Source organism: Vipera ursinii (assembly GCF_947247035.1).
Source record: "Vipera ursinii genome assembly, chromosome: 7".
In the NCBI taxonomy this organism is placed as follows: Eukaryota; Metazoa; Chordata; class Lepidosauria; order Squamata; family Viperidae; genus Vipera; species Vipera ursinii.
The window spans coordinates 38,935,763-38,949,984 of NC_139521.1; the positions used below are offsets into that span (position 1 = coordinate 38,935,763).

Genomic DNA, 14,222 nt, shown 5'->3' on the forward strand with positions numbered 1-14,222 from the left:
TTCCGAACAGTACAAAATACTGTATGGAACTATGGGTTTAATTATTTTGAAATATGAAGTGATCAAATATTGCCCATTCTTTTTTAAATCACAGTTCTGAAGGATGTTGCTTCAATATGATATATGAATATAACAATAACTATTACAGTGTTTGTGTTCATTATTTTTTATGTTCGATGAAATGATTATGATTAATTAAATGTATGGTTACTATGATATATAAAATTATATATACACACATACATATATAATATATACATTAACTATATCCTGTATAACCATAATCCAAGAAAATTACTAGGTAAAATATTTTGTAAAATTATACATTGGTTTAAACAGTAATAGACTGAATGAAAGAAAACAAGTTGGATAGGAAACAATTGCTTTTCATTTAATACCTATTCAAAATTATTGCAGGTTCCACTAAAGTTAAGAGCATCCACACAGAAGCAATGTACATGTAGTGATTCATGTTATCTTGGTGTATCTGTAGCAAAAAAATAGCAATTAATTGTAGACATTGACCTTTGAATAAAAATAAATCTTTGGCAAAAATGGATGTTAGTATTTTTCTTCTTTGTAGGTTTTATGGCAACTTGATATATTCCGTAGAAGTTTAAGAGGTCTTACAGGACACGTTTGTCAAGGTGATGCCTGCATATTTTGTGCTTTGAAGGTAACCTTATCATTTTCTTATTTACCTTGTATAAATGAAAATTAATTTTGGCAAATATTCATGAAAATCTCTGGTTCATTGACACATATCTAATAAGTTAAATTGTAGGAAAAAAACCTTAAAAGTAGGATTTGTTAATTGTTTTAATTGGTTTGGATCAATATTCTGTACATAAAGCAGTAATGGGCATTTTTTTCTTTGAAAGGACTTGTTCTTTCTGTTATAATTTGTTGATTACCATATAATAATGGTAGCATTGTGAAATTGATTAGAACATCTACATTTTTTATGATACTCTTTATTTCCCCAACTAAAAGATAATCAGTGGCAGATGTCTGTATTGATTCTTTGTATGGGTGTTTTGAAATTGGGTTGAGAACTGTATGAATTGACTTAAGGGATACAAATTGTGTCCTCTTTGTCTAAAACAGATGTAGCTTAGTAAAGGAAAAGAATTAGATAAGAAAAACAAGTGTAATTGTTGGATACCGGTTTTTCATTTACTACTAGGAATATTATATTGATTTATTTTGTTGCTATTCTTATGTAGAACCCATGCTCAGAACAAAAGCACCAGTTACTAAAGAGAGGGTAAAGATACAGCTTTCATGCCATGGTTAGCCATTGTGGGAATTGTTAAAGTATACTGAGTGTTGATCTTTTAGCCTTTTATGATTTCCTCATAATTATAGCAGAACCAAACTGTGTCATTCTGGCTCAACGTTTCGGATTTTCAATGAGTTCAAGTGTCAAAAAAATTCTCTTGGTGGAAATTTTATATATATATATATATATATTTCTAATGATGATAACAACATGATAGTCCACTTCACATATAATTCTCTCTTATTTGAAAGGAATAAGCACAAATATAGCAATAGCACATAGACTTATATACTGCTTCATAGTGCTTTACAGCACTTTCTTAGCAGTTTACAAATCAGCTTTTTGCCTCCAACAATCTGGGTCCTCGTTTTACTGACCTCAGAAGGATGGAAGGAAATGGACAGAGTTAGCCTGCAATACTGCATTCTAACCACTGACCCACCATGGCTCATGATTGTGTATTTCATACACATTGTGCCAAGATTCCAGATTCCTGGCTTACTAATTTATTTATTAATGAGATTGGTTAGAAGAGAAAACAGCAGGATTCCAATTCAAGCATATTGTAAACTGCCAAGGATTTAGATTTTCGGTTCTTTTTAGCCTATCAACTTGTAGGAGGAACAAAGCAAAAGTGAATTATGGTGTATGGTGAGTAAATGGTATTGTGTATTGGATACCTAGGGATGCGGTGGCTCAGTGGATTAGGACGCTGAGCTTGTCGATCAGAAGGTCGGCAGTTTGGCGGGTTGAATCCCGAGTGCCGCGTAGCAGAGTGAGCGCCTGTTACTCGTCCCAGCTTCTGCCAACCTAGCAGTCCGAAAGCACGTAAAAATGCAAGTAGAAAAATAGGGACCACTATGGTGGAAAGTTAACAGCGTTCCATGCGCCTTTGGCATCTAGTCATGCCGGCCACATGACCACGGAGATGTCCTCGGATAAGCGCTGGCTCTTCGGCTTTGAAACTGAGATGAGCACCGGTCCCTAGAGTTGGAAACGACTAGCACGCACATGTGGGGGAACCTTTATCTTTACTATTGGATACCTGCATTGTGTTCAAAATGGCCATTGTTACAGAACAGTGTTCTATACTGTATAGGGAACAATTTGACTTTTAGTTGCTGAAGGTCAACTTCCAGAAGTCTTAGCCAGCTAATAGTGAAAAATCTTCATTCTAGTTCAGTAGCATCTGGAGAATCACAAGTTCTCAATGCTACCAAATGCTAGACTTTGTTTTAATGTATTCAAGTACACTATACTGCTCCCAATCATTTAATAGATGAAATATTAATATTGGTTTCCAGACATTATTTTCCCAATTCCAACACAGTCGAGAAAAGGCTCTCCCATCAAATAACATGAGGCATGCCTTGGCTGAAAGTTTTAAAGATGAACATCGATTTCAGCTTGGTTTTATGGATGATGCAGCAGAATGTTTTGTAAGTATGATATAACATTTATTTTAAGTATTGTTTTGATTCTTGGCTTCTTCTTGCCGAAGAGCCATATTCAATATTTCAGTGAAAAGTCAGAAAAATCACTTTAGGGAAGTATGCTTTGGGATTCTGAAAAGGACTATAACAATGATTTATTATTATTATTATTATGTAAAAGACTGAGAATAAAGGTAATTTGTAATACAAAAATATTTATTTGAGCTATTGTATATACCCAGTTATATAGAGTTTGGTAATCATTTCATTTGCTACAAAGATTATAATTCTGAATACAATGGGGATTTTTTTATCCAGTCACTATTGTCCCTTTATTCTGCGCATAGGAACATAGAGCAAAGGAGCCTGGTTTATTTCAGAATGAAAGAGAAATTGTTCTTGTGAGATAAAAATGACCATATTGAAACATATATACAAGCCATTTTGAAGGTTCAGTTGGTGAAATGTATTGTGTGAAGAGCAGGTTGGGGACAGATAATGTTTGCATATGAGGCCTCTTATAGTCAATACCAACTTGATGGCATATCATTATCATGATTAAAATAAAACCATTACTTGTTTAGGAAAATATCCTTGAGAGAATTCACTATCACATAGTACCAAGCAGTGGAACAGATATGTGCACTTCTAAATCCTGCATAACACATCAAAAGTTTGCTATGACATTATATGAACAGGTAAGATATTTATTCATATTGATTTTACTTCTTTAACATTTAACATTACTTCTAAAAATTTTTAAAAACTTTCTTTTATTTATAGTGTGTATGTCTGAGTTGTGGGGCATCCTCGGACCCTTTGCCTTTTACAGAATTTGTACGTTACATTTCAACAACAGCATTATGGTAAGGAAATGTATTTTTGTTGTGATTTGTATTTTTTCCTCCATTCTCATAAGTTAACAATTTTAAATTCAAGTTGTAAATAGTGAGACATGGGTTAAAGCAAAGATTCTAGCTTTGATTAATGATCCAATTACCTCTTTATCAAGTTAAAACTGAAGAATATTCACATCCGAAAGTGTAATCAGTTCCTAGGAGAGAGAGATATTTATGTTCTAAAAATTCCATTGTATTTGTTGTCAAATGAGAATGAAATATCTATTGTAAGATGATATTCTATTGATAAAAACACTGATGAATTGAACACAATAACATATATTACATGCTCAACTTCTGGTGACTTGATGGACAAGTCTACATATTTTTTTTCACAACTGTGCAGAAATGGTTTCTAATTGCTTTCTTGGATGTTTTTCAAATGCATTACAGCATTAGTATTTTCTGATAGTCCTTCATTGAAATAGTAATTATAGTGAGGGAAAAAAGTATTTGATCCCCTGCTGATTTTGTATGTTTGCCCACTGACAAAGAAATGATCAGTCTATAATTTTAATGGTAGGTTTATTTTAACAGAGACAGAATAACAACAAAGGAAATCCAGAAAAACGCATTTCAGAAAAGTTAAACATAGATTTGCATTTTAATGAGTGAATAAGTATTTGATCCCCTATCAATCAGCAAGATTTCTGGCTCCCATGTGTCTTTTATACGGATAACAAGTTAAAATTAGGAGCACTTTCTTAAATCTCAGCTTGTTACCTGTATAAAAGACACCTGTCCACAGAAACAATCAGATTCCAAACTCTCCACCATGGCCAAGACCAAAGAGCTGTCAAAGGATGTCAGGGACAAGGGACAAGGCTGGAATGGGCTACTAGATTATTGCCAAGCAGCTTGGTTAGAAGACAACAATAGTTGTTGTGATTATTTGCAAATAGAAGAAACACAAAAATAATTCAATCTCCCTCAGTCTGGGGCTCCATGCAAGATCTCACCTCATGGAGTTGCAATAATCATGAGAACAGTGAGGAATCAGACCAGAACTACATGGGAGGATCTTGTCAATGATTCTGTCTCTCACTATTAAAATAAAACTCATTAAAATTATAGGCTGATCATTTCTTTGTCAGTGGGCAAACATACAAAATCAGCAGGGGATCAAATACTTTTTTCCCTCACTCTAAGTCTGAGACTGCTTAGGTTTTTATTTACTATTTATTAATCAAACCTTTTAGCCACCCATTTTGCAAAAAGAACTCTGGGCGGTGCACAACAACCAGATAAAAACAACAGATATAAAGGTTTTAAAGTTCAGAAGTTGTGTCAATTGGCAACTTCTGACTGATCAAATCTTTCTTAAGGTTTCTAGATCAGCCATTATTTTACTTCTTTAGGAACTAAAATAACAGCTTGAACTAATAGGAAGTTGCTTCCTCCCAGATGATGGAAATCAGAATTTAACTAAAGTATTTCACAAGGCACAGCAGAGGAAATTATCCTATTCTCCTACATGGAACGATTTCCCATCAGTCCAAGCTGTAATCCTGCTTCCAAGTAGAATGGACATTTATAGGTAAGCTAGATGTATCCATTTAACAAGTTATTGTGATGGAATGGAATAGCTAACATAATTTTTAGATATCACTACATTTGCCAAATTTTAAGCCCATAAATAATGCTTTCTACAAATGAAATGTTTAGGGAATGTTGAAATTATAGCAAATTGTTTTACTTTGTCTTTATAGCCTGATATTTTTAATTGCAATGGAGAAGTTTAGTGAGATATATTCGCCTCATATGATCAGAAATGGTCAAATAATTTTTTCCAAAGTGTTTTTTAAGAAATTCCAGTCATAAGAACAATAGCAAAGTGCTGAAGTTTTGACCAGAGCTCAGTTCATAGGCTGTTGAGGTGCCCTGTGTGGTTTTAAGGTCCAAGCATCTGTTGTTTTTTTCCATCCTTGAAAATATTTACATTCATATTTATATAATACATTTTCTTTTCATGTACCTTTCTGTATTTTTAATATCCTGTAAGATTTGCATAGCCCTAAATAGATCTAAATCTGTAAAAGAAATAACTGGGGTTTTTTTTCTAAACTTTCTCACCAGCTTTAATGTAAACAATAAAATGCTCACCTTCAAACATGGAAACTCACTAGGCAAATGCCAGTTATGATCTCATCTCAGTCTACCAAACAGGGTTATTGTGTGGAAGAATGGGACAAATTAGTGCATTTGTGCTATCTTGTACTCCTTAGTAAAAATCAGAATATAAATGGAACAAATATAAGAACATTCTGTTAATTGCAATAATAAAATGGACTAAATCAAATTACTTCATTTACAGCAATGAAATTGATAGAATGGTAGAAAGGAATGAAAGACTCAAGCCAGAAATGTTTGCTCAACTCCTTCAGGCTGCAAATACTACAGATGACTTCAGGAACTGTCCTGTAAGTTTACCAAAGAAATATTGCTCTTCTATTTTGGTGGGGGATGGTCCCTTGTAGTGATAAATCCAAACTTTTAACATTAAGTGAAAAGTTAGTTTTTAAAATTTGTCTTGGCAGGTCAATGTAGCCTTCAAATACTTAAATCATAAATCAAATTAGTACATGTTGGCATACAAAATTAAGACAAGATCCCAGGAAAAGTAACCCCTTAAACAATTATTTGGTTTTGGCTCTCAGATAAAATAATAGCTATTTGAAAAAGGTTAATTGTGTTTAAAACAATATATCAAAATTTATTATACAGAAAGTCTTTATATTATCAAGCATAAAAATTGTCATTTTGGAGAATTTAAAATGGCAGTGGTGATGTGCACATTTTTAGTAAAAATCATATAGCTTATTGATACACAAAACAATTAATTGCAATTAAACACTTCAGTGACCAAAAAATAAAATTACAATTTGTTTTAGTCTCTAAAGAAACCTACTTTTAAAAAAACGTGGTAAGAAACTCAGATGAATTGCTGCATATTGATATTTAAGTTTATATCTGACCATTTAGTTCAGAAATAATGGAATTTGGGATGTGAGTAAATTGGAGATATTGTCTATTATAAAACATAGCCATCTAAGTGAATTTTATGTGGTTTATATAAAGATCTTGACATTCAAAAGCATCTAGATCATACTGTTTGTCCCCTCTTTTTTTTCGGTAGAGCAACTGTGGCCAAAAAATTAAAATCCGTCGTGTTCTAATGAATTCTCCAGAAATAGTTACTATTGGATTAGTTTGGGATTCTGAACACTCTGACCTAACAGAAGATGTCATCCGAAATCTGGCAACACAACTTTATCTTCCAGGGGTATTGAACATATTAATATATTTAATTTTCTGTGTCTCTCAACATATTAAATGAAATTACTAAGAACAGAGTTCTCTGTTTTGTCTAATACTAGAGTTCTATTCTCAGAAGAAATTCAATCAAATGAAGTTGGAATTTCTCCCTGAAAAGCTTACATAGAATTCCGTGCTAAAAGGATTTTTTAAACTTTATGACTAGATTGCACATGAAATATTATTCTTCATCATTTACCACTATTTTAATAGGCCTAGATTTCTTTATTTTTTTAAAAAAGATACAATGCAGCTAGTCTTGGATGTGTAAAACAAATCAAAATACAACCTTTAAAATATGTGCTCCAGCTAATAAAATTTCTCAGGTGTCCTAGAACAAAATAGTACAAATGTATAACTGAATACACAATAATGTACACATTTATTTATTATATAATGTATAAAGTATTTCAGTTTTAAAACAGCAGAAACAGAAATTTAAAAGATAACTTAAAATTCAGTAAAATAGTTAATATAATCCAAAGGTACATTCTGAAAAGTCAATGTACTTTTTTAATTTGGTGATTCCTACTTACAGCCTGGAAGTCTTAGGCCATTGATCTAAGTGATAATAAATGACTCAAGTAAAACATAAAACTTTTAATGAGGGAATCAGTTGTATAACGATTTATTCTGAAAAAGGCGTCTCTAAGATTACAGTATGTTGATGTAAAAGAATTCAGATGCTTTATTTTATATGCTTTAGTAAATAAACTGCACGAACTCTTTCAATCTGGCTATGTAAAATTGTAATTTATCTTCAGCTCTATTTCTTACTAGTTTACCTATTGTTTTTACAGTTGTTCTATAGGGTTACTGATGAACATGCCAAAAACAGCGAGCTTTTCCTTGTGGGGATGATATGCTATGCAAGCAGACATTATTGTGCCTTCGCCTTTCATACCAAGAGTTGTAAATGGGTGTTATTTGATGATGCTAATGTTAAAGAGGTAAGTTATGATATTGCATTTTATATAGAGGCATCCAGATAGCTCCTAAAAATAATTAAAGATACTTTATACAACATTCTGCCATCTTTAATTTTGATAACAAGACATGAACTAATGTATTGATATCAAAATTAAGGCTGTCAGAATATTTTCTAATCATGCATATGACGTAAGATGAAAGATTTAGTTTTTGTTCTAAGTCATGCAGGGAATTTGCTGCTTTACTAGCATGCATTACACAAAAGGGCTGTAGAGTTATTTTTCACATGTCTAAATTATTTAAAGAAGTTTTGATTTGTTTGAAGGTATACCAGTTTAGTTTTAATTAGATTGCCATTTTTTTAACTGAATTAAATGTTTACTTTTGTCTTTTAGGTTGGAACAAAATGGAAAGATGTGGTATCCAAGTGCATCCGGTGTCACTTTCAACCATTGCTACTATTTTATGCAAACCCAGATGGTACACCAGTATCAACAGAAGATGCACTGCAGCATATAATTCATTGGTCACATTATAAAGCCTCTACAGGAAACGGTGAAGAATTTGGTAATAGAAATTTGAATATTTACAACTTCATATTTATTTAGTAAGATGAGGAGATGCTTAATATGGTGCACATAACCTGAAAGTTGGCCTGCCAATATATTCGTAATCCACCTTTTTTCCCACTCATTATACATGAAAGTCTGTCCTAGTTTTTATTCTCAGACTGTGTGGCAAGTTGGGGTAGAGACGGTAACTCACTCAAAATTTTCCAGTGGACATGTTTATTTTTATTTTATTTGGCAAATTTATATAGCGACCCATCTCACAAACATGACTTTTGGTGGCCCTTTAAAACAACTATACAGCCATTTTTTTAAAAAATCACCATAAATACAACTAAGAATAGACCAACATCCTAAATACAATATAACCACTTTGGAGCATCCCTGTTCCCATGGGATCCCTAAGGTGCTAAAAAAATGTTTTAAGAACTTTTTGAAAGGCTAATAAGCTTGTATTAATGCTCAATTTTTGAGGTCAATGCTAGATATAGGAAAGTTGTGGGATCTTTAGTTATTAGGAAATTAATAAATTGAGTCTGAGACTTATTTAATTTTTCACATTGGATGGAGTAATATATTGCATACAAAATAGATACAGGATTTGTTGTTGTTGTTTTTTTTTTTTACCAAGAATCAGATACTAGACCTTTCTATCAGAATACATGTAGCTCATTGCTGAATTGTGGCGTCCTTCTTACTGAACTTAGTTGTTTTCTTGCTTGGTTGTTTTTTTGTTTTGTTCAATAACTAAATATTTTTAAAATGTGGATTTTTTAGTCTGAAATGGAATTTTACTATGTATTTATTAGTAAAGGGTGAAGTTTGAACATTCTTCAAATATTTTTCCTAATAAATTTAAACTGTAGTGTGCCCACTATATCTTTTATTCAGGCATTTATTTTTTAATTTTTTAGACAGGTTATTCATCGGAAAACCAATTTCAGAGATAAAATGAGTAAATGTCTTCTTCTTAAAAGTAGGGTTTTTTAACATTTCTTTTTTCTAGGATTTGAGAAATATACTTTTCTTAAATCAGATTATGTAAAGGAGAATGGATTTGAAGAAACCTCTAACCAGAAGAGTAAAAAAGTGCAGCTAGAAAACTCTGCCTTTACTAGGAACTTTTCTCAACCTACTAATGTCAGAGGGTCAAGTATGTATCATACACTTTTTTTAAATTACTGGGTTGAATTGTAATTAGGTTAATTGCAAGGTTAATTATATATAATTTTGTTTTGCTCTTAAAAATGTTACCTACAAGTAATTAAGCATTATATAAGCTAATTATATAAAATGTTTAGCAAACTACCACGTTACAGTGGTGCTTAAATTTTGTGAATCAAATATCTTTTGAAGTTTCTATATTTCTACATAAATATGACCTAAAACATAATATGTTCTCCACATAAACCCTCAAACTAGATAAAGAGAACCCAGTGAAACAAATGAATAAAAAACAATATTTGAAATTACAGTACAGGTAGTCGCTGACTTACAATCATTCATTTAGTGACCATTCAGCGTTACAATGGCACTGAAAAAATGACTTAGAACTGGTCCTCACTTTATGACCATTGCTGCATCCCCATAGTTATGTGATCAAAATTTGGGCACTTGACAATCAACATGTATCTACAGTAGTTGCAGCATCTTGAGGTCATATGATCACCATTTGCGACCTTCCCATCTGGCTTCCAACAAGCAAAGTCAGTGGGGGAAGCCAGATTCGCTTAATGAATGAATGATTCTCTTTATCAACTGTGCTGATTAACAACCATGACAAAAAAAGGTCAAAAAATTGTGTGTTACTCATTTAATTAACCACCTTGCATAGCAGTGGAAATTCTGGTCCCAATTATGGTTGTAAGTTGAGGACTACCTGTAGTTTCAAGAGCCTTGGTGGAGCAGTGGGCTAATGCCTCCTTAAGTAACACCAGCTGCCTGCAATTAGTGCAGGTTCGCATCCCACCATGCTCAAGGTTGACTCAGCCTTCCATCCTTCCGAGGTAGGTAAAATGAGGACCCAGATTGTTGGGGGCAATTAAGCTGACTTTGTAATAATGCCGCTTAGGGGGTGTGTGAAAGCCCTAATAAGCAGGCATATACATAGAATGAAGGCTACTGCTAAGCTTGTAAGCCGCCCTGAGTCTTCGGAGAAGGGCGGGATATAAATGGAATTAAAATAAATAAATAAAAAATAGTCTGGTTATTCCAAATCTGGTTGAGTATGGAGGGATAGTATATTTACAAATGAATGGGCTTGTTTTAGAATTATTGAGTTCTTACCACAGAATCTAGAATATAGTTTCTACTTTCTCCTGGAAGCAGTCTTGTTTCTTTCCTCATTCCTGTTCTGATTAAGCTTTGGAAAAGGGAAGGTATGAAAATGAACCTATATATGCTGCTTCTTAAGATTTATCATTTTCAGCACCTTCTTCAGAAAAAAAAGAAACCTCAGAGATCCAACTTTTTTCTAATACCACTGAAGAAAAAGTAGAGAATTCCCCCCAAATACAGGATAGTAACCCACTGCTTTTTTAATAATTTAATTGTAATCTGCTAAGCATTATATGTTGCAGGAGATAAACTTTTTTATATTTGCTGAAGTTATTTTCTTTTGTTGGTCTATCCAAAAAAATTAGGGAAAGCTGAATCAGATTATCTTTTTGTCTGTTCCATTACCATGAATGTGTACAGCATAATTGCATTTATTGCTGCAGGTAAATTGGGACATAATGATCATAGAGAAAAAGCAAAAGATCTTTCCAGAGAATGTGCTCAAAAGGCAGCTGAGATGAAAAATTACCCGTCATCATTAAGAAAAAACCCTGACAGAGGATCAAGGAAAGAATCTGGAAAACAAAAAGGTAACAGAATTTTCCTCTGGCTAATTCCTCCCAAATACACCAAACCTACCTAAGTTTGCCTTGAAATTCTAAGGAACTAAAAGATATTTTATACAAAGAATAAAGTTGAATACTATAAATAATTTGTTTTGGTACTTTGTTTAAGATCTATCAGGAGAAATACATACTAATCTTAAGCCAGGATCACCACCTTCTGGAACTGGATTTAGGCATCATTTCAGTGAACGTTTGTATGGTAGTCAAGGGAGAGGATCTTATCGACATGAGAAGGTGCACAATCAAATTAGACCCACTGTACAGACATTCAGCTCAAATAAAACAGAAGACGGGGAGAAGATGAACCATATGAAAACTGACAACACAGCTGGTTATGAAACAGATAGTAGCCAAGATTCCAAAGACAAAGGAAGTATCAGTAGCAGCAGAAGTCGAAGCAGAGGCTGGAAACCCATGCGAGAAACACTGAATGTTGATAGCATCTTTACTGATTCAGAGAAAAGAGAGCATAGCTCAAAATGCAAGCTAAATGCAATCAATAAACCAAAACATGAAAAGGAGCAGAGTTCAGTAAACTACCCGAAAGAAAATCAGAGTCAGAAGGGTCTGATGACTATCTATGAAGATGAAGCAAAACAAGGAGGAAGCCAGAATTCACTGGATTTGGGAAAGAAAGGAAATAGAGGAAAAACAACAGGATTTATAGAGAGAAAGGTTCATCCTGATAATCGGCAGACACAAAGGACTGAATGTGGCTATGACAGCAGTGATCATATCTGCAATGCATCTGCTAATTTGGATTCACCAGTTACTGAAGGAAATAGCCCAGTTGACCCAAACACTCTGAAAGAAAACATTTTGTGCAGGTAATGATGTTAAAAATATATTTGTGATTATACAAAATACATATGTATTGTTATATGTTGTATTGTATACATGTTGTATTGTTATGTATTGTTATACCATAGCACAAAACTCTCTCCCAGAAATTTTATCCTTTAAAATAAAATACATTTTTTAACATAATAGATTTTGTGGTATTCCAGTTCTATTGGTAATTTAAATCTTGGGAGAAGAGAAATACAAAACTAATTGTCTAGTACAGACATGTCAAACCCGCGATGTCAAGTGACTTCGCGCAACGTATTGGGACAGTTTTGCCATTGCCGGCAATGGGGTGGGGACGGCTTCCGCATGATGCATCTGGCCCATGGGCTGGCAGTTTGACACCCCTGGTCTAGTATGTAGAATTGCTTGCATTGATATTTTATTTATATTTGATTATCAAGATATAAATTGTCAAATGAAAATATTTGCTTATTAATCTTTATTACGGACATTATCTGTGTAGATTTCCTGTATTTGAGGGAGGGGGAAACTTAACACATTTTATTAAGAGCCATGTGTAACATTACTTATATTTAAATGGCAGTATTTGAATAATGAAGCTGGGTTTTGTAAAAGTACTAAGATTATAATCATGTAAAATATTGTTGCTTCTCTTTATTCCATTTACCTTTAATTGGATGTGTTCTCTTGATGTTTCTGCTTTGTGTTGCCAGTTATAATAGTGGATGGGGGGGGGGTTAGAGAAAAGAGGAACGAGGTTTGACTTTTTTCTATAAAATATATTTCTTTGTTGAATTTCTAAATTCCTGTGTAGAAACATTTAGGTGTTTTGTAAAAGTTTCAGTAGAATGTTTCAGGATTGGTGAACTCTGTTATACTATTTGTACAGGCTGTTGATAATTAGTGTATCCTGTTTCATAGTGACCAAAATCTATCAGTCAGATATTCTGGAAATGTCTTGCAGTCTTTCTCCCAGCCGAACAAAAACTCTTTTGAAGGTAAGGATAATATATGTGTTACATCAGCTTATTGAATTGTTAATTGGTATTTGACTGTGAACAATGTACTGTTTAAATGTTAGAGTTATTACAACTTCCTATCTACAAATTCTTTCTTGATACTTTTGGTAGGTTTTCTGTGCAAATTGTTTGTTGCTTTCCAATTCTTGTGAAAAAAAATCATTAGTACCCAATTTGTGGAAATTTATAATGTGCAAATAATAAAACATTAAAAAAATAATATAAATGAAATTTATTCTCAATTTCTAAAACATTGTTTCATTAATAGTAGCAATAAAAGTGCAGTCCTAACATCAGACATATTAATATGACTAGAACGTAGAGTCAAAATTACTTTCAAGTGTGTCTGATTTTAGCCATGCATGGATCGTCATGTCAGCAGAAGAGAAAAATAACACATCTATTTTTACATTAGTTGGAATTCTGAAGGCACATCAGCCAGCTATTCTCATTGAATGTTTGCCACAATGTTACTATACTGGGAGTATTTGGTTGCAAGCTTGTACCGCCACCTCCTGTTCAAGATAAATAGTAATAATTAATAGTACTTTCATGGTGTTTCAAGATACTTTATTAGAGAACCTAGGCCAGGGGTAGGCAACCTCAGCTCTTTTATGACTCATGGACTTCAACTCCCAGAATTCCTGAGTCAGTCATAAAAGAGCCGAGGTTGCCTACCCCTGACCTAGGCAGTTACACTTTTATCTAATTTAAATTAGTACCAGTACAGTAAAAAAAATGTACGTTGGCTTGAAAATGTATTTAGAAAATATTTTCAAAACAATATCTCACAGGATGATTTAATTATATTTGGTACTTTAACTTTAAATATTTACTCGTGTTTGTTTAATTACCAGGGAAAACAAATAGTAGAAATACCCTTTCAGATCACACATCTGTAAATGTAGCAGATTTTAGGATTAAGCTATCACGGCTTTTTCATTTAAGATTAATTTTACATGTTTGTCATAGTATGTTTATGTTGATGGTTATACAGAGAGTCCTCACTTAGCAACCACAATTGGGACCGCCAACTCGGTCATTAAGTAAAGTGATTGCTAA

The 14,222-nt window shown here is 33.1% G+C and overlaps 1 protein-coding gene across 1 annotated transcript in view; it reads left to right on the top strand.

The window, feature by feature from the left end:
- USP53 (ubiquitin specific peptidase 53) overlaps positions 1–14,222 on the top strand; it is a 37,186-nt gene that overhangs the window by 15,374 nt on the left and 7,590 nt on the right. The window contains exons 3-13 of the mRNA XM_083367601.1: positions 584–676; positions 2,587–2,721; positions 3,300–3,413; positions 3,499–3,581; positions 5,929–6,034; positions 6,751–6,897; positions 7,730–7,879; positions 8,255–8,426; positions 11,149–11,295; positions 11,441–12,158; positions 13,063–13,139. Of these exons, the coding sequence (XP_083223727.1) occupies positions 584–676; positions 2,587–2,721; positions 3,300–3,413; positions 3,499–3,581; positions 5,929–6,034; positions 6,751–6,897; positions 7,730–7,879; positions 8,255–8,426; positions 11,149–11,295; positions 11,441–12,158; positions 13,063–13,139 (1,942 nt within the window). The remainder of the gene's footprint in view (positions 1–583; positions 677–2,586; positions 2,722–3,299; positions 3,414–3,498; positions 3,582–5,928; positions 6,035–6,750; positions 6,898–7,729; positions 7,880–8,254; positions 8,427–11,148; positions 11,296–11,440; positions 12,159–13,062; positions 13,140–14,222) is intronic.